The 22,217-nt window shown below is 47.5% G+C and overlaps 1 protein-coding gene across 1 annotated transcript in view; it reads left to right on the top strand.

Moving 5' to 3' along the window:
* The first annotated feature begins 6,894 nt into the window (after positions 1 to 6,894).
* Positions 6,895 to 22,217, top strand: part of LOC106606228 (WD repeat domain phosphoinositide-interacting protein 1) — a 56,638-nt gene continuing 41,315 nt past the window's right edge. Inside the window, exons 1-3 of the mRNA XM_045719591.1 lie at positions 6,895 to 7,316; positions 12,365 to 12,447; positions 19,285 to 19,451. Coding sequence (XP_045575547.1) covers positions 7,207 to 7,316; positions 12,365 to 12,447; positions 19,285 to 19,451 — 360 coding nt within the window. The 5' untranslated portion in view covers positions 6,895 to 7,206. The remainder of the gene's footprint in view (positions 7,317 to 12,364; positions 12,448 to 19,284; positions 19,452 to 22,217) is intronic.

Here is a 22,217-nt window from a genome sequence, read left to right as displayed (position 1 = left end):
TTCTGGTGGACTGAGTTTTCATATTGTACTGTGATAAAGGAACTCACATCCAAGTGGAACGTTTGGTGCATATTTCTAATACTGTAATAAGACATATTATAATATAAATCATAATGTCCATCCCTGGCTGAGTGCTACACTTCAACAAGGTATTGTGTCTATGGCAGTATGGCTACAGTGAATCTACACTCCGGAACTGTTATAAATGGTACAAAGTACAATATAAATATACAAAATACAAAGTAGCATGTGTAAGCAAAAGGCTGCTGCAGGTGCTTGAGGGTCGCTCAAGGAGAAGTCAAGGAAGGTCAATGTTTTGCCAGCTGTTACTACTGTGAATTAATAGCTTTTCTTGTCTATCTCCGCCCACTGTGACCTCCGCCCTCTGTGACCACCGCCCACTGGTTTGAGTTCTCCATGAATAACAACATGCAGAGCTACTAGCTACTAGAGAGGAAGAGGCGGAGCCAGAGGGTTTACTCACGTCAAAGTCTGTCCACGGGGAATACGGCGTTATTCACTGTGTTTCTATAGGTTTAACAAGCACATCGATAGATAGCTTGTCACCTGACTTCCCGCATTTGGGACAACAACTCATTATATACAGTATCTCTCCTACTACTGCATAGATTTAAACTAGGGGCGTTACCCGACCTCCCTTTCCCCAAGAGGAGCCAATCAAGACAAACCTTTTTTTCCACCTGACCATAGATAATGATAGATAAAGCACTGAGTATGCAAATCATTTAAGAACACCTGCTCTGTCCATGACATAGACTGACCAGGTGAATCCAGGTGAAAGATATGATCCCTTATTGATGTCACTTGTTAAATCCACTTCAATCAGTGTAGATGAAGGGGAGGAGACAGGTTAAAGAAGGATTTTTAAGCCTTGAGACAATTGAGACATGGATTGTGTATGTGTTCCATTCAGAGGGTGAATGGGAAAGACAACATATTTAAGTGCCTTTGAATGGGGTAGGGTATTAGGTGCCAGGCGCACCGGTTTGTGTCAAGAACTGCAACGCTGCTGGGTTTTTCACGCTCAACAGTTTCCCGTGTGTATCAAGAATGGTCCACCACCCAAAGGACATCCAGCCAACTGGACACAACTGTGGGAAGCATTTTAGTCCACATGGGCCAGCATCCCTGTGGAACCCTTTCAACACCTTGTAGAGTCCATGCCCCGACGAATTGAGGCTGTTCTGAGGGCCAACTCAACATGACGAAGGTGTTCCTAATGTTTGGTATACTCAGTGTATGCAGTAGTTATTAAGCAATAAGGCCCGAGGGGGTGTGGTATATGACCAATATACCACGGCTAAGGGCTGTTCTTATCATGATGCAATGCAGAGTGGCTGGATACAGCCATTAGCTGTGGTATATTTGCCATATACCACAAACCCCCGAGGTGCCTTATTGCTATTATAAACTGGTTACCAACGTAATTACAGCAGTAAAAATACATGTTTTGTCATACCCGGTCTGATTTACCACATCTTTCAGCCAATCAGCATTAAGGGTTCAAACCACCTAGTTTATAATTCCCATTATAGCATCTGTGTGTTTGGGGCAGCGCCATTGAGGCAATCTCCATTTTGAAGTAGTACATTGAGGGAGGGATCAGCCAATGAATTTGGAAGTCCCACCCAGTTGACTACATTAATATGGTGGAAGCCAAGAATGTCTATTATTTAGTCAAGTGACCGCTCTAACAATGGAAATACATGTCTTCAAAGATGGAAGGCAGGCGGGAGGAGGCGAGATCAGGTGGGACCATTCTAGCCAATGAGAGGGCAGATACACATGTGAACAGGCCATAGAGATCGACAGAGGACTCGTCTTTGTACCTGTGCCATTAAGATGTAAAGACGACGCTGCAGTAAAGCCTTTTCATGGGCTCCAGACCAATTCGGATATTTAGTCTGTTTTTTTTCTTCCCCCGCTGATCTTAACTTTTTATTTTACATAATGTCTCCGCCTTCATTTCCTATGACCGAAAACAGCTTCTGGACATCTGAACAGTGATCACTAACCTACAATGTGGATGACAGTTTTCTACTTCAACGAGTTGGCAGCTCTGGACGTTCTGCTTCCTCCGGACCAGGCCCTAATTCCCCCAGGAACTCGGAAAAGGAAGTGACGGCGCAAGAAGAGGCAGAAGAGTCGGCATCCTGACGAGACTACGTTGGCGTGAAAATAAACCGCCTATACACTCCATTCTATTGGCGAACGTACAGTCACTGAAGAACAAGCTGGACGAGTTCCGTTAGAGACTATCCTATCAACGTGACCTGAACAGCTGTAATATTGTGTGATTTTCTGAGTCGTGGCTGAACAAGGACATGGATAATATACATCTAGCTGGTTTTTCCATACATCGTCAAGACCGGATGGCAGCCTCGGGTAAAGATGAGGGGGGGGAGTCTCTTTATTAGCTGGTGCGTGAACTCTAATGTTAAGGAAGTCTTGAGTTGTTTTGCTTGTGTGAGTTAGAATACCTCATGATAAGCTGCAGACCATACTATTTACCAAGAAAGTTTGCTTCTATATTTTTTCGTAGATATCTATTTACCACCACAAACCGATGCTGGCACTAAGATTGTATTCAATGAGCTGTATAGGACCAAAAGCAAACAACAAAATGCACATCCAGAGGCGGCACTTCTCGTTCATCGTGATTTTAATGCAGGGAAACTGAAATATGTTTTACCTCATTTCTACCAGCATTTCACTTGTGCAACTAACTCTAGATAACCTTTACTCCACACACAGAAATGCATACAAGGCTCTCCCCTGCCCTCCCTTTGGCAAATCTGATCATAACGCCTGATTCCTCCTGATTCCTGTTTCCAAGCAAAAACTAAAACAGGAAGTACCAGCGATGCGTTCAATACTGAAGTGGTGGAATAAAGTGGATGCTAAGCTACAGGACAGTTTCGCTAGCACAGACTGGAATATGTTCTGGGATTCATCTGATAACATTGAGGAGTTTACCACATCAGTCACAGGCTTCATTAATAAGTGCATTGATGACGTCATCCCCACAGTGTACCGTACGAACATATCCCAACCAGAAGCCATGGATTACAGGCAACATCCACACTGAGCCAAAGGCTAGAGCTGCCGCTTTCAAGGAACGGAAATCCTGCTACGACCTCCGATGAGTCATCAAACAGGCAAAGTCTCAATATAGGACTAAAATCGGATCACGCTATGTCGGCTATTATGCTCGTCTGATTTGGGAGGGCTTGCAAACTATCACGGATTACAAAGGGAAACCCAGCCGCGAGCTGCCCAGTTATGCAAGCCTACCAGACAAGCTAAATGCCTTCTATGCTCGCTTTTAGGCAAGCAACACTGAACCATGCATAAGAGCACCACCTGTTCCGGACGACTGTGTGATCTCGCTCTCTGTAACCGATGTGAGTAAGACCTTCAAGGCCGTGAGGCCAGACAGATTACCAGGATGCATATTCAGAGCATGTGCTGACCAGCTGGCAAGTGACTTCACTGACATTTTCAACCTCTCCCTGACCCAGTCTGTAATATCTACATGTTTCCAACACACCACCATAGTCCCTGTGCCCAAGAACGTCAAGGTAACCTGTCTAAATGACTATCTCCCTGTAGCACTTACATCTGTAGCCATGAAATGCCTTCAAAGGCTGGTCATGGCTCACATCAACACCATCATCCCAGACACCCTGGACCCAATCCAATTCGCATACCGCCCCAACAGATCCATAGATGACACAATCTCTATCACACTCCACACTGCACTCTCCCACCTGGACAAGAGGAACACCTATGTGAGAATGATGTTCATTGACAACAGCTCAGCGTTCAACACCATAGTGCCCTCCAAGCTCATCACTAAGCTCAGGACCTGGGACTGAACACCTCCTTCTGCAACTGGATACAGGACTTCCTGATGGGCCGCCCGCAGGTGGTGATGGTAGGCAACAACACATCCGCCACGCTGAGCCTCAACATGAGGCCCCTCAGGGGTGCGTGCTTAGTCCCCTCCTGTATTCCCTGTTCACCCATGGCCACGTACGACTCCAACACCATCATTAAGTTTGCTGACAACACAACAGTGTTGTGATCAACGACAACGATGAGACAGCCTATAGGGAGGAGGAAAGTGACCTGGCAGTGTTGTGCCAGGACAACAACCTCTCCCTCAACATCAGCAAGACAAAGGAGCTGATTGTAGACTGCAGAAAACAGATGGCTGAGCATGCCTCTATTCACATCGACGGAGCTGTAGTGGAGTGGGTCGAGAGCTTCAAGTTCCTCTGTGTCCATGTCACTAAGGAATTAATCTGGTCCACACACACACCAAGACAGTCGTGAAGAGGTCACGACAACGCCTCTTCCCCTCAGGAGGCTGAAAAGATCTAGCATCGGCCCTTAGATCTTCAAAAAGCTCTACAGCGGCACCATTGAGAGCATCTTGACTGGCTGCATGCATCACCGCTTGATATGACAACTGCTTGGCATCCGGCCTCAAGTCGCACCAGAGGGTAGTGAGAACGGCCCAGTAGATCACTGGGGCAGAGCTCCCTGCCATCCAGGACCTCTATACCAGGCGGTGTCAGAGGAAGGCCCTAAAAATTGTCAAAGACTCCAGCCACCCAAGTCATAGACTGTTTTCTCTAATACCTCATGGCAAGCGGTACCGATGCACCAAGTCTGGAACCAACAGGACCCTGAACAGCTTCTACCCCCCAAGCCATAAGACTGATAAATAGTTAACCTATAGCTACCTGGACTATCCGCATTTAACCTTTTTGCAACTCTTTTGACTCATCACATACGCTGCTGCTATTGTTTATTATCTATCCTGTTGCCAAGTCAATTTACCCCTACCTACGTATACATATCTTGCTCAATTACCTCGTACCCCTGCACATCGACTTGGTACTGGTAACCCGTGTATATAACCAAGTTATCATTGACTGGGTACTGGTAACCCGTGTATATAGCCAAGTTATCATTGACTCTGTACTGGTTCCCCGTGTATATAACCAAGTTATCATTGACTGGGTACTGGTAACCCGTGTATATAACCAAGTTATCATTGACTGGGTACTGGTAACCCGTGTATATAGCCAAGTTATCATTGACTGGGTACTGGTAACCCGTGTATATAGCCAAGTTATCATTGACTGGGTACTGGTAACCCGTGTATATAGCCAAGTTATCATTGACTGGGTACTGGTAACCCGTGTATATTGCCAAGTTATCATTGACTGGGTACTGGTAACCCGTGTATATAGCCAAGTTATCATTGACTGGGTACTGGTAACCCGTGTATATAGCCAAGTTATCATTGACTGGGTACTGGTAACCCCTGTATATAGCCAAGTTATCATTGACTGGGTACTGGTAACCCGTGTATATAGCCAAGTTATCATTGACTGGGTACTGGTAACCCCTGTATATAGCCAAGTTATCATTGACTGGGTACTGGTTCCCCCAGTATATAACCAAGTTATCATTGACTGGGTACTGGTAACCCCTGTATATTGCCAAGTTATCATTGACTGGGTACTGGTAACCCGTGTATATAGCCAAGTTATCATTGACTGGGTACTGGTAACCCGTGTATATAGCCAAGTTATCATTGACTGGGTACTGGTAACCCGTGTATATAGCCAAGTTATCATTGACTGGGTACTGGTAACCCGTGTATATAGCCAAGTTATCATTGACTGGGTACTGGTAACCCGTGTATATAGCCAAGTTATCATTGACTGGGTACTGGTAACCCGTGTATATAGCCAAGTTATCATTGACTGGGTACTGGTAACCCGTGTATATAGCCAAGTTATCATTGACTGGGTACTGGTAACCCGTGTATATAGCCAAGTTATCATTGACTGGGTACTGGTAACCCGTGTATATAGCCAAGTTATCATTGACTGGGTACTGGTAACCCGTGTATATAGCCAAGTTATCATTGACTGGGTACTGGTAACCCGTGTATATAGCCAAGTTATCATTGACTGGGTACTGGTAACCCGTGTATATAGCCAAGTTATCATTGACTGGGTACTGGTAACCCGTGTATATAGCCAAGTTATCATTGACTGGGTACTGGTTCTCCCAGTATATAACCAAGTTATCATTGACTGGGTACTGGTAACCCGTGTATATAGCCAAGTTATCATTGACTGGGTACTGGTAACCCGTGTATATAACCAAGTTATCATAGACTGGGTACTGGTAACCCGTGTATATAGCCAAGTTATCATTGACTGGGTACTGGTAACCCGTGTATATAGCCAAGTTATCGTTACTCATTGTATATTTATTCCTCATGTTATTATTTTTCTATTATTTTTCTCTCTGCATTGTTTGGAAGGGCCTATAAGGAAGCATTTCATTGTTAGTCTACACCTGTTGTTTACGAAATATGTGACAAATCAAATTTAATTTGATTATAGAATCTATGACAGCTTGGGCAGCACCATGAGGCTATCTCCATTTTAAAGTAGTCAATTAAATTTTTCTTCATTGGCTGATTGCTCCCAACTCATAGGAACCCCCACCCAGTTGACTACTTTAAGTGGTGGAAGCCCTCAATGGCAATGTCCATGCTAAAACGGGTTATATCCATGATGAGTCCTCTATCTGAGTCCTCTATCTATCTCTGGAAAACAGGCACAACTCCGATATAAAGTATTTTTTTCAAAGTTAGGCTTATTTTCGTGGACAGATTTTGGGCGGAGTAAAACCTCTTGCTTCGCATCTTCCCCTCTGCCACTGCCCATGCTAAAATAGATTTTTGGCCACTACAGGCCTCTATCATTCTCTATGCACCTGACCAATCAGAATCGAGCCGACGACAACATTGAATTTCGCTTTTAGCCAACTGGGACGGGAAATCCGAGTGACGCAACAAGCTGTCAGCTGTTCTTGTTTTGCTTCGTTTTTTTCCCTTCTTTCTCCAGAGTGTCTGATCTCTTCTGTAATAAATAAGAACATTTATGGAACTCAGATTTGGATTCTAAAAACACCGGAAATAAGGAGTTCAAAACACTCAGGCCTATGATTAGATCGGTTTATTGTTAAAAAGGCGATCGAGATTTCTTCTCAGCTGGATCCTCAATCCGACGCTATCGTGCCAAGAGGCAAAGCCGATCCCAGGCCTCCGATCCAGGGCGGAGGGAGGGAAAGAGGTCGCTGGGAATCGGGATGGAGACGGGAGAGGGAGCAGACGGTCCTGGCGGACCGGGTGAACCAGGAGCCGGGCCGGGGACAGAGCTGACGGGGCTTGGCTGCGCCTCTTTCAACCAAGACTCCACGTAAGCGCCTCCGAACCCGCTGCCTGTTGGGTTGGTTGCCTACAACAGAATGCTCTCTCAGCAAATGTCCTTGTCATTTCCTGTAAAATAAGCTATAGATAAATACACCTTTCAGTATGATATCATGGTGATGCAATCGAAAACATATTTCCCTTTCATTGTGAGGTCCTAAAATCCTAGTTCAACAGCCCATAGATGTTATAGAATTCTACATAGCGGCTACAGAATTCGCATGTGACGATCAGAGAGGGCAGTTCACAGTTCTCTGAACAAAACACACTAATTATGCTTAAACCCGAAACCACCGGATTTGTTGTAAAAAGGGACGGTTGGCAACAGTGGACGGAACCGTTCTGGCGGCAGAACAACAGGACTTCAAAAGCACTCCTGTTATACACACTAATGCCTATAGAAATCTATTGATCCCTTTCTTAATGACTTCATTTTAAAGTGGGGTATAGGACGGAAACAACACAGAGAGAGAGAGAGAGAGAGAGAGAGAGAGAGAGAGAGAGAGAGAGAGAGAGAGAGAGAGAGAGAGAGAGAGAGAGAGAGAGAGAGAGAGAGAGAGAGAGAGAGAGAGAGAGAGAGAGAGAGAGAGAGAGAGACTATTGAATAGAGAGAGTTCCTTTGACTAATGTTAGCACTAACTGAGAATGCTTGAATCGCCAAACTCAACGACTTTTCATGAACAGATATGTATCCCAAATGGCATCCTGTTCTCTGCACTAGTTTTGACCAGGGCCTATAGAGCACTACTGTATGTAGGGAATAGGGTGCTATTTGGGACAGTGAATAACTTTCAGATCGCCTGCTCACCTGATATGAGGCTGACTGGCAAATTTTCACCTGTCCATAGCTTCTGTCATAGACTAGGTACTAGGTAACACACACACACACACGCACACACGTCCATAGATTCTGTCTTAGTTAGGTACCTGGTTAAACACCTTGAGCAGGACAGTGTTTACTTGATAAAGGAATGCAGAACAGAGTAGACCTGCTGTCCTGTGTTGTTGGGTTTGGATTTGAACATATAACAGAGTAGACCTGCTGTCCTGTGTTGTTGGGTTTGGATCTGAACATATAACAGAGTAGACCTGTTGTCCTGTGTTGTTGGGTTTGGATCTGAACATATAACAGAGTAGACCTGTTGTCCTGTGTTGTTGGGTTTGGATCTGAACATATAACAGAGTAGACCTGTTGTCCTGTGTTGTTGGGTTTGGATCTGAACATATAACAGAGTAGACCTGCTGTCCTGTGTTGTTGGGTTTGGATCTGAACATACAATTACTTCAACAACACACAGTTCACTTCATTTTTCCGGTGAAACTTTAGGCTACGTTTTCTTTCAAGATGCGATGGGTAATATATTATGGTGTTGATTGTGAGAAAATAAAAATGTAAAGTTTGATGTCTCTGCGATGTCTTTCCAATGTTCAAACGCTCTCCAAACGACATATTCCCAATGCATTTTGATACGTCGGCCAAAGCTGTGTGTTTTTGCCAGAGGCCTATGTAATACATAGCCCACATTGGGGATCTTATTCACCAGAGATCTCACAATAAAAACAGCATTCAAAACAAAAACAAAGAAAGTTCAGGATAAAGATGAACAAATAGTCAGGAAGTCAGCGTGCCGTGAAGACTGAGAGCTTACTGTGGAATCTGTTTGTTTGTGGTCAAAAGAAAAATGGCAAACACTTTGTCTTTCTTTCAGCGATGATGATTGCAGGTTTGTTCCTGTTTCAGAGCATGACCAGACATGTACAGCAGACAGCCCCATCCAGGGGAACAGAGTAGTGACTTTCAGAACATGTCCAATGGAAGAACTCAGTGAACATTATAAACACTCCTTTATAAACACTTCAATGGCACCCTATTCCCTATATAGTGCACTAACCTATGGGCCCTGGTCAAAAGTAGTGCACTATTTAGGGTGCCAATTGGGACGTGCCCCTAAACACACCCTAGCTAGATGACTGTCCTCCCTGCTAGATGACTGTCCTCCCTGCTAGATGACTGTCCTCCCTGCTAGATGACTGTCCTCCCTGCTAGATGACTGTCCTCCCTGCCAGATGACTGTCCTCCCTGCTAGATGACTGTCCTCCCTGCTAGATGACTGTCCTCCCTGCTAGATGACTGTCCTCCCTGCTAGATGACTGTCCTCCCTGCTAGATGACTGTCCTCCCTGCTAGATGACTGTCCTCCCTGCTAGATGACTGTCCTCCCTGCTAGATGACTGTCCTCCCTGCCAGATGACTGTCCTCCCTGCCAGATGACTGTCCTCCCTGCACGATGACTGTCCTCCCTGCCAGATGACTGTCCTCCCTGCTCGATGACTGTCCTCCCTGCTCGATGACTGTCCTCCCTGCCAGATGACTGTCCTCCCTGCCAGATGACTGTCCTCCCTGCTAGATGACTGTCCTCCCTGCCAGATGACTGTCCTCCCTGCCAGATGACTGTCCTCCCTGCTAGATGACTGTCCTCCCTGCTAGATGACTGTCCTCCCTGCTAGATGACTGTCCTCCCTGCTAGATGACTGTCCTCCCTGCTCGATGACTGTCCTCCCTGCTCGATGACTGTCCTCCCTGCTAGATGACTGTCCTCCCTGCTAGATGACTGTCCTCCCTGCTAGATGACTGTCCTCCCTGCTAGATGACTGTCCTCCCTGCTCGATGACTGTCCTCCCTGCTAGATGACTGTCCTCCCTGCCAGATGACTGTCCTCCCTGCTCGATGACTGTCCTCCCTGCTAGATGACTGTCCTCCCTGCTAGATGACTGTCCTCCCTGCCAGATGACTGTCCTCCCTGCCAGATGACTGTCCTCCCTGCCAGATGACTGTCCTCCCTGCTAGATGACTGTCCTCCCTGCTCAGTCATCTTAATGATGTAACTGTGCTGAAGGAGGACCTAACCAAAATGAGTCCATTCTTCTTCTATTGGACAGCAGTACAAGTAGTAGTGCATCTCAGTCAAGATTTACATACTAGCCTCCTTTTATTTTTACCAGTTCACTGAGTTCACTCAACTCAATGGTTTACTCAATACTCAATGGTTTACTCAATACTCAATACTCAATGGTTTACTCAATACTCAATGGTTTACTCAATACTCAATGGTTTACTCAGTACTCAATACTCAATGGTTTACTCAATACTCAATGGTTTACTCAATACTCAATGGTTTACTCAATGGTTTACTCAATGAACAAACAAAAGTGTTTCACGTCACAGAATCCCTGGGTCAGAACCATAGACATCATATAATGTCATTCCTTGGATAGAACCGTGAACATTCTCTCAGAACAGACATTCTCAGTGGTGCAACAGCATTCACTGATCTCAGGACTGTACGTGTGCTGTTTGTGTGGTGTCTGTAACCATAGGAACACTTAACCAAGGTACAGATAGATGTGTGTTAGACCTGTGTTTCTATCAGATAGGATGTGTGTGTTAGACCTGTGTTTCTATCAGATAGGATGTGTGTGTTAGACCTGTGTTTCTATCAGATAGGATGTGTGTGTGTTAGACCTGTGTTTCTATCAGATAGGATGTGTGTGTTAGACCTGTGTTACTCAGTTTCCTGTGTTTGTGTGGGCAGTTATATCAGTTCTCTCAGAAAGGTTGCATCAGTTTGGAGAGAGAGAGAGAGAGAGACTTACTTACTTTGTATTTGGACTGGCTATGCAAAATGATTACTGACAAGTTCAATTACATCAGTACTCCATAGGCAATATCATGTTTAACTGGAAATGATATTTCACTCATGTAGTTTGGGGAAGTTCCCTCCTGTCCAGAATGGACGGAGAACACAGCACATGAGGAAAGAGTCACACTTGCAACTTTCAAATTCTCTGTTTTTGTCCCTTTTATCAAAAGTCCTTGCAGCAAACTTGAAAACAAAGTAACTGTTTCTTGTTCTGGAATCCCCATGATAAACAGTGAATCCCCAAGATAAACAGTGAATCCCCAAGATAAACAGTGAATCCCCAAGATAAACAGTGAATCCCCAAGATAAACAGTGAATCCCCAAGATAAACAGTGAATCCCCAAGATAAACAGTGAATCCCCAAGATAAACAGTGAATCCCCAAGATAAACAGTGAATCCCCAAGATAAACAGTGAATCCCCATGATAAACAGTGAATCCCCAAGATAAACAGTGAATCCCCAAGATAAACAGTGAATCCCCAAGATAAACAGTGAATCCCCAAGATAAACAGTGAATCCCCATGATAAACAGTGAATCCCCAAGATAAACAGTGAATCCCCATGATAAACAGTGAATCCCCAAGATAAACAGTGAATCCCCAAGATAAACAGTGAATCCCCAAGATAAACAGTGAATCCCCATGATAAACAGTGAATCCCCAAGATAAACAGTGAATCCCCATGATAAACAGTGAATCCCCAAGATAAACAGTGAATCCCCAAGATAAACAGTGAATCCCCAAGATAAACAGTGAATCCCCAAGATAAACAGTGAATCCCCAAGATAAACAGTGAATCCCCAAGATAAACAGTGAATCCCCAAGATAAACAGTGAATCCCCAAGATAAACAGTGAATCCCCAAGATAAACAGTGAATCCCCAAGATAAACAGTGAATCCCCAAGATAAACAGCCTATAAAAGCATTGAGAGCAGTCTGGTGTGCATGAGATGAGTCACACTTCATTGACATGTTTTTACTGTAACAAATTCAATGTGTTTTTTTAATTATCTACTTCTGTAGGTGTCGTTGTGTGTGTGTGTGTGTGTGTGTGTGTGTGTGTGTGTGTGTGTGTGTGTGTGTGTGTGTGTGTACACTCTGTATTCTTAAATATTCTGGTGTGCATGAAGAAACTAGTCACACATAAGTCACTTTGACTTGTAATATTCTATATGTGTTTATCAACCTCTTCTCAACCTGTGTGTGTGTGTGTGTGTGTGTGTGTGTGTGTGTGTGTGTGTGTGTGTGTGTGTGTGTGTGTGTGTGTGTGTGTGTGTGTGTGTGTGTGTGTGTGTGTGTGTGTGTTTTGTGTGTGTTTTGTGTGTGTGTGTTCCCAGGTCATTGTCAGTGGGAACCAAGACGGGCTATAAGCTGTTCTCTGTGACCTCAGTGGACAAACTGGACTGCATCTACGAGAGCGGTTAGTATAGCCCTGTCCCAAACACACCCCAAGCCCATTCCCTTAGACCCCGTCCCAAACACACCCCTAGCCTGTCCCAAACACACCCCTAGACCCTTCCCTTAGACCCCGTCCCAAACAACCCCTTAGACCCTTCCCCTAGAAGCCGTCACAAACAACCCCCTAGACCCCGTCCCAAACAACCCCCTAGACCCTTCCCCTAGACCCCGTCCCAAACAAACCTCTTCCCCTAGACCCCATCCAAAACAAACCCCTAAACCCTTCCCCTAGACCCCGTCCCAAACACACCCCTTACCTTAGACCCCGTCCCAAACACACCCTTAGACCCTTCCCCTAGAATAGACTTAGTTCCAACACCTCTGCGTCTCTGATAGGCTGCCTGTACTCCTCTGCCTCTCTCTGATAGGCTGCCTGTACTCTATGACTCCAATACCAGAGCTTTATAATGGGATGTGATATTATCTCCCTTCAAGACTCTGACTCATACATGACTCTGCTCTGCCAAGCTGTAGCATTGTTCAGCCCATACAGAGGATCTCATTCTAGTTGTGTTGTCTAGCCTCTCTCTGGGCATTAGTGTCAGTTACAGGGAAATCACTTGGCAGTCCTCTTCCTGTGATGGGTAATTCTCTGTTAGTCTACTTCCTTGTTGTGAATCACTGGCTGTGTTCCAAATACATAGAGCCCTATGGCTACTAGTCAAAAGTAAATAGGCAATAGGGTGTAATTTGGGTTGCAGAAACTGTGTGTAGACTGATAAATGGTTGACAGACAATAGTAGATGGATAACTTCACTAGCCACCAGTCTCTGGTAATTTACTGCTCAGTTTATTATTACTGGCAGACAGACACAGTGGTGTGGAGATAGAAACCAACCATGGCAGGACACTAATACCAGGCTACCTCAGCCCCCACCAGGACACTAATACCAGGCTACCTCAGCCCCCCCAGGACACTAATACCAGGCTACCTCAGCCCCCACCAGGACACTAATACCAGGCTACCTCAGCCCCCCCAGGACACTAATACCAGGCTACCTCAGCCCCCACCAGGACACTAATACCAGGCTACCTCAGCCCCCACCAGGACACTAATACCAGGCTACCTCAGCCCCCCAGGACACTAATACCAGGCTACCTCAGCCCCCACCAGGACACTAATACCAGGCTACCTCAGACCCCCAGGACACTAATACCAGGCTACCTCAGACCCCCAGGACACTAATACCAGGCTACCTCAGACCCCCAGGACACTAATACCAGGCTACCTCAGACCCCCAGGACACTAATACCAGGCTACCTCAGACCCCCAGGACACTAATACCAGGCTACCTCAGACCCCCAGGACCCTAATACCAGGCTACCTCAGACCCCCAGGACACTAATACCAGGCTACCTCAGCCCCCCAGGACACTAATACCAGGCTACCTCAGCCCCCCAGGACACTAATACCAGGCTACCTCAGACCCCCAGGACACTAATACCAGGCTACCTCAGCCACCCCAGGACACTAATACCAGGCTACCTCAGCCCCAACCAGGACACTAATACCAGGCTACCTCAGCCCCCCCAGGACACTAATACCAGGCTACCTCAGCCCCCACCAGGACACTAATACCAGGCTACCTCAGCCCCCCAGGACACTAATACCAGGCTACCTCAGCCCCCCAGGACACTAATACCAGGCTACCTCAGACCCCCAGGACACTAATACCAGGCTACCTCAGCCACCCCAGGACACTAATACCAGGCTACCTCAGCCCCAACCAGGACACTAATACCAGGCTACCTCAGCCCCCCCAGGACACTAATACCAGGCTACCTCAGCCCCCCACCAGGACACTAATACCAGGCTACCTCAGCCCCCAGGACACTAATACCAGGCTACCTCAGCCCCCCAGGACACTAATACCAGGCTACCTCAGCCCCCACCAGGACACTAATACCAGGCTACCTCAGCCCCCAGGACACTAATACCAGGCTACCTCAGACCCCCAGGACCCTAATACCAGGCTACCTCAGACCCCCAGGACACTAATACCAGGCTACCTCAGCCCCCCAGGACACTAATACCAGGCTACCTCAGCCCCCCAGGACACTAATACCAGGCTACCTCAGCCCCCCAGGACACTAATACCAGGCTACCTCAGCCCCCCAGGACACTAATACCAGGCTACCTCAGCCCCCCAGGACACTAATACCAGGCTACCTCAGCCCCCCAAGACACTAATACCAGGCTACCTCAGCCCCTACCAGGACACTAATACCAGGCTACCTCAGCCCCCCAGGACACTAATACCAGGCTACCTCAGCCCCCACCAGGACACTAATACCAGGCTACCTCAGCCCCCACCAGGACACTAATACCAGGCTACCTCAGCCCCCCTTGGACACTAATACCAGGCTACCTCAGCCCCCACCAAGACACTAATACCAGGCTACCTCAGCCCCCCAGGACACTAATACCAGGCTAGCCCCCCAGGATACTAATACCAGGCTACCTCAGCCCCCCCCAGGACACTAATACCAGGCTACCTCAGCCCCCACCAAGACACTAATACCAGGCTACCTCAGCCCCCCAAGACACTAATACCAGGCTACCTCAGCCCCCACCAAGACACTAATACCAGGCTACCTCAGCCCCCACCAAGACACTAATACCAGGCTACCTCAGCCCCCACCAAGACACTAATACCAGGCTACCTCAGCCCCCCAGGACACTAATACCAGGCTACCTCAGCCCCAACCAGGACACTAATACCAGGCTACCTCAGCCCCCCAGGACACTAATACCAGGCTACCTCAGCCCCCACCAGGACACTAATACCAGGCTACCTCAGCCCCCCAGGACACTAATACCAGGCTACCTCAGCCCCCACCAGGACACTAATACCAGGCTACCTCAGCCCCCCAGGACACTAATACCAGGCTACCTCAGACCCCCAGGACCCTAATACCAGGCTACCTCAGACCCCCAGGACACTAATACCAGGCTACCTCAGCCCCCCAGGACACTAATACCAGGCTACCTCAGCCCCCCAGGACACTAATACCAGGCTACCTCAGCCCCCCAGGACACTAATACCAGGCTACCTCAGCCCCCCAGGACACTAATACCAGGCTACCTCAACCCCCCCAGGACACTAATACCAGGCTACCTCAGCCCCCCAAGACACTAATACCAGGCTACCTCAGCCCCTACCAGGACACTAATACCAGGCTACCTCAGCCCCCCAGGACACTAATACCAGGCTACCTCAGCCCCCACCAGGACACTAATACCAGGCTACCTCAGCCCCCACCAGGACACTAATACCAGGCTACCTCAGCCCCCACCAGGACACTAATACCAGGCTAACTCAGCCCCCCAGGACACTAATACCAGGCTACCTCAGCCCCCCAGGACACTAATACCAGGCTACCTCAGCCCCCACCAGGACACTAATACCAGGCTACCTCAGCCCCCCAGGACACTAATACCAGGCTATCTCTGCCCCCCCAGGACACTAATACCAGGCTACCTCAGCCCCCACCAGGACACTAATACCAGGCTAGCCCCCCAGGACACTAATACCAGGCTACCTCAGCCCCCCAGGACACTAATACCAGGCTACCTCAGCCCCCACCAAGACACTAATACCAGGCTACCTCAGCCCCCCAAGACACTAATACCAGGCTACCTCAGCCCCCACCAGGACACTAATACCAGGCTAGCCCCCCCAGGACACTAATACCAGGCTACCTCAGCCCCCCCAGGACACTAATACCAGGCTACCTCAGCCCCCCAAGACACTAATACCAGGCTACCTCAGCCCCTACCAGGACACTAATACCAGGCTACCTCAGCCCCCCAGGACACTAATACCAGGCTACCTCAGCCCCCACCAGGACACTAATACCAGGCTACCTCAGCCCCCACCAGGACACTAATACCAGGCTACCTCAGCCCCCCTTGGACACTAATACCAGGCTACCTCAGCCCCCACCAAGACACTAATACCAGGCTACCTCAGCCCCCAGGACACTAATACCAGGCTAGCCCCCCAGGATACTAATACCAGGCTACCTCAGCCCCCCAGGACACAAATACCAGGCTACCTCAGCCCCCACCAAGACACTAATACCAGGCTACCTCAGCCCCCCAAGACACTAATACCAGGCTACCTCAGCCCCCACCAAGACACTAATACCAGGCTACCTCAGCCCCCACCAAGACACTAATACCAGGCTACCTCAGCCCCCACCAAGACACTAATACCAGGCTACCTCAGCCCCAACCAGGACACTAATACCAGGCTACCTCAGCCCCCCCAGGACACTAATACCAGGCTACCTCAGCCCCCACCAGGACACTAATACCAGGCTACCTCAGCCCCCCAGGACACTAATACCAGGCTACCTCAGCCCCCACCAGGACACTAATACCAGGCTACCTCAGCCCCCCAGGACACTAATACCAGGCTACCTCAGACCCCCAGGACCCTAATACCAGGCTACCTCAGACCCCCAGGACACTAATACCAGGCTACCTCAGCCCCCCAGGACACTAATACCAGGCTACCTCAGCCCCCCCAGGACACTAATACCAGGCTACCTCAGCCCCCCAGGACACTAATACCAGGCTACCTCAGCCCCCCAGGACACTAATACCAGGCTACCTCAACCCCCCAGGACACTAATACCAGGCTACCTCAGCCCCCCAAGACACTAATACCAGGCTACCTCAGCCCCTACCAGGACACTAATACCAGGCTACCTCAGCCCCCCCAGGACACTAATACCAGGCTACCTCAGCCCCCACCAGGACACTAATACCAGGCTACCTCAGCCCCCACCAGGACACTAATACCAGGCTACCTCAGCCCCCACCAGGACACTAATACCAGGCTAACTCAGCCCCCCAGGACACTAATACCAGGCTACCTCAGCCCCCCAGGACACTAATACCAGGCTACCTCAGCCCCCACCAGGACACTAATACCAGGCTACCTCAGCCCCCAGGACACTAATACCAGGCTATCTCTGCCCCCCCCAGGACACTAATACCAGGCTACCTCAGCCCCCACCAGGACACTAATACCAGGCTAGCCCCCCAGGACACTAATACCAGGCTACCTCAGCCCCCCCAGGACACTAATACCAGGCTACCTCAGCCCCCACCAAGACACTAATACCAGGCTACCTCAGCCCCCCAAGACACTAATACCAGGCTACCTCAGCCCCCACCAGGACACTAATACCAGGCTAGCCCCCCAGGACACTAATACCAGGCTACCTCAGCCCCCACCAAGACACTAATACCAGGCTACCTCAGCCCCCCAAGACACTAATACCAGGCTACCTCAGCCCCCCAAGACACTAATACCAGGCTACCTCAGCCCCTACCAGGACACTAATACCAGGCTACCTCAGCCCCTACCAGGACACTAATACCAGGCTACCTCAGCCCCCACCAGGACACTAATACCAGGCTACCTCAGCCCCCACCAGGACACTAATACCAGGCTACCTCAGCCCCCCAGGACACTAATACCAGGCTACCTCAGCCCCCACCAGGACACTAATACCAGGCTACCTCAGCCCCCAGGACACTAATACCAGGCTACCTCAGCCCCCCAGGACACTAATACCAGGCTACCTCAGCCCCCACCAGGACACTAATACCAGGCTACCTCAGCCCCCCAGGACACTAATACCAGGCTATCTCAGCCCCCCCAGGACACTAATACCAGGCTACCTCAGCCCCCACCAGGACACTAATACCAGGCTAGCCCCCCAGGACACTAATACCAGGCTACCTCAGCCCCCCCAGGACACTAATACCAGGCTACCTCAGCCCCCACCAAGACACTAATACCAGGCTACCTCAGCCCCCCAAGACACTAATACCAGGCTACCTCAGCCCCCACCAAGACACTAATACCAGGCTACCTCAGCCCCCCAAGACACTAATACCAGGCTACCTCAGCCCCCCCAGGACACTAATACCAGGCTACCTCAGCCCCCACCAGGACACTAATACCAGGCTAGCCCCCCAGGACACTAATACCAGGCTACCTCAGCCCCCACCAAGACACTAATACCAGGCTACCTCAGCCCCCCAAGACACTAATACCAGGCTACCTCAGCCCCCACCAAGACACTAATACCAGGCTACCTCAGCCCCCCAAGACACTAATACCAGGCTACCTCAGCCCCCCCAGGACACTAATACCAGGCTACCTCAGCCCCCACCAGGACACTAATACCAGGCTAGCCCCCCCAGGACACTAATACCAGGCTACCTCAGCCCCCACCAAGACACTAATACCAGGCTACCTCAGCCCCCCAAGACACTAATACCAGGCTACCTCAGCCCCCACCAAGACACTAATACCAGGCTACCTCAGCCCCCCAAGACACTAATACCAGGCTACCTCAGCCCCCCCAGGACACTAATACCAGGCTACCTCAGCCCCCACCAGGACACTAATACCAGGCTAGCCCCCCAGGACACTAATACCAGGCTACCTCAGCCCCCCCCAGGACACTAATACCAGGCTACCTCAGCCCCCCCAGGACACTAATACCAGGCTACCTCAGCCCCCCAGGACACTAATACCAGGCTACCTCAGCCCCCACCAGGACACTAATACCAGGCTAGCCCCCCAGGACACTAATACCAGGCTACCTCAGCCCCCCCAGGACACTAATACCAGGCTACCTCAGCCCCCCCAGGACACTAATACCAGGCTACCTCAGCCCCCCAGGACACTAATACCAGGCTACCTCAGCCCCCACCAGGACACTCATGCCCATACCATGCTTACCCCTGTGTTCCCCTGCTCTCCCCCATCAGAGACCCCAGATGTGTACATCGTTGAGCGGTTGTTCTCCAGCAGTCTGGTGGTGGTGGTCAGTCTCTCCATACCCAGACGGATGAACGTCTACCACTTCAAGAAGGGAACGGAGATCTGCAATTACAGCTACAGTAACAACATCCTCTCTGTCAGGCTCAACAGACAGGTAACAGAACTACAGTAACATCCTCTCTGTCAGACTCAACAGACAGGTACAGTACACACAGGGGATGGATATAGATTGGACACATACATGGATACATGGATACATGGACACATGGACATACACATGGACAGTTGAACACACACTCTCAGCCACAGGCAGGCAGACAGGCAGACAGGCAGGCAGACAGACAGACAGACAGACAGACAGACAGACAGACAGACAGACAGACAGACAGACAGACAGATGTATTTGGAACAGTGAAGGTGTCTTACACTTCCCAGAGATGTAATATAATATCCATTGATCCAACTGTCAACTCAAGTTCCTGTTGAAACGTTGTTGTTCAGTTAGAGACATACATATAGAGATGTTGTTGTTCAGTAAGAGACATACATATAGAGACCATGTAGAGATGTTGTTGTTCAGTTAGAGACATACATATAGAGACCATGTAGAGATGTTGTTGTTCAGTTAGAGACATACATATAGAGACCATGTAGAGATGTTGTTGTTCAGTAAGAGACATACATATAGAGACCATGTAGAGATGTTGTTGTTCAGTAAGAGACATACATATAAAGACCATGTAGAGATGTTGTTGTTCAGTTAGAGACATACATATAGAGACCATGTAGAGATGTTGTTCAGTTAGAGACATACATATAGAGACCATGTAGAGATGTTGTTGTTCAGTAAGAGACATGCATATAGAGACCATGTAGAGATGTTGTTGTTCAGTAAGAGACATACATATAGAGACCATGTAGAGATGTTGTTGTTCAGTAAGAGACATACATATAGAGACCATGTAGAGATGTTGTTGTTCAGTAAGAGACATACATATAGAGACCATGTAGAGATGTTGTTGTTCAGTAAGAGACATACATATAGAGACCATGTAGAGATGTTGTTGTTCAGTAAGAGACATACATATAGAGACCATGTAGAGATGTTGTTGTTCAGTAAGAGACATACATATAGAGACCATGTAGAGATGTTGTTGTTCAGTAAGAGACATACATATAGAGACCATGTAGAGATGTTGTTGTTCAGTAAGAGACATACATATAGAGACCATGTAGAGATGTTGTTGTTCAGTAAGAGACATACATATAGAGACCATGTAGAGATGTTGTTGTTCAGTTAGAGACATACATATAGAGACCATGTAGAGATGTTGTTGTTCAGTAAGAGACATACATATAGAGACCATGTAGAGATGTTGTTGTTCAGTAAGAGACATACATATAGAGACCATGTAGAGATGTTGTTGTTCAGTTAGAGACATACATATAGAGACCATGTAGAGATGTTGTTGTTCAGTTAGAGACATACATATAGAGACCATGTAGAGATGTTGTTGTTCAGTAAGAGACATACATATAGAGACCATGTAGAGATGTTGTTGTTCAGTTAGAGACATACATATAGAGACCATGTAGAGATGTTGTTCAGTTAGAGACATACATATAGAGACCATGTAGAGATGTTGTTGTTCAGTAAGAGACATACATATAGAGACCATGTAGAGATGTTGTTCAGTTAGAGACATACATATAGAGACCATGTAGAGATGTTGTTGTTCAGTAAGAGACATACATATAGAGACCATGTAGAGATGTTGTTGTTCAGTAAGAGACATACATATAGAGACCATGTAGAGATGTTGTTCAGTTAGAGACATACATATAGAGACCATGTAGAGATGTTGTTCAGTTAGAGACATACATATAGAGACCATGTAGAGATGTTGTTGTTCAGTAAGAGACATACATATAGAGACCATGTAGAGATGTTGTTGTTCAGTAAGAGACATACATATAGAGACCATGTAGAGAGTGTTGTTCAGTTAGAGACATACATATAGAGACCATGTAGAGATGTTGTTCAGTTAGAGACATACATATAGAGACCATGTAGAGATGTTGTTGTTCAGTAAGAGACATACATATAGAGACCATGTAGAGATGTTGTTGTTCAGTAAGAGACATGCATATAGAGACCATGTAGAGATGTTGTTGTTCAGTAAGAGACATACATATAGAGACCATGTAGAGATGTTGTTGTTCAGTAAGAGACATACATATAGAGACCATGTAGAGATGTTGTTGTTCAGTTAGAGACATACATATAGAGACCATGTAGAGATGTTGTTGTTCAGTAAGAGACATACATATAGAGATGTTGTTGTTCAGTAAGAGACATACATATAGAGACCATGTAGAGATGTTGTTGTTCAGTAAGAGACATACATATAGAGACCATGTAGAGATGTTGTTCAGTTAGAGACATACATATAGAGACCATGTAGAGATGTTGTTCAGTTAGAGACATACATATAGAGACCATGTAGAGATGTTGTTGTTCAGTAAGAGACATACATATAGAGACCATGTAGAGATGTTGTTGTTCAGTAAGAGACATGCATATAGAGACCATGTAGAGATGTTGTTGTTCAGTAAGAGACATACATATAGAGACCATGTAGAGATGTTGTTGTTCAGTAAGAGACATACATATAGAGACCATGTAGAGATGTTGTTGTTCAGTTAGAGACATACATATAGAGACCATGTAGAGATGTTGTTGTTCAGTAAGAGACATACATATAGAGATGTTGTTGTTCAGTAAGAGACATACATATAGAGACCATGTAGAGATGTTGTTGTTCAGTAAGAGACATACATATAGAGACCATGTAGAGATGTTGTTGTTCAGTAAGAGACATACATATAGAGACCATGTAGAGATGTTGTTGTTCAGTAA

Source organism: Salmo salar, chromosome ssa06, assembly GCF_905237065.1.
Source record: "Salmo salar chromosome ssa06, Ssal_v3.1, whole genome shotgun sequence".
In the NCBI taxonomy this organism is placed as follows: domain Eukaryota; kingdom Metazoa; phylum Chordata; class Actinopteri; order Salmoniformes; family Salmonidae; genus Salmo; species Salmo salar.
Note: the sequence above shows the minus strand (reverse complement) of the source record. Positions and strands in the feature narration are given on the sequence as shown.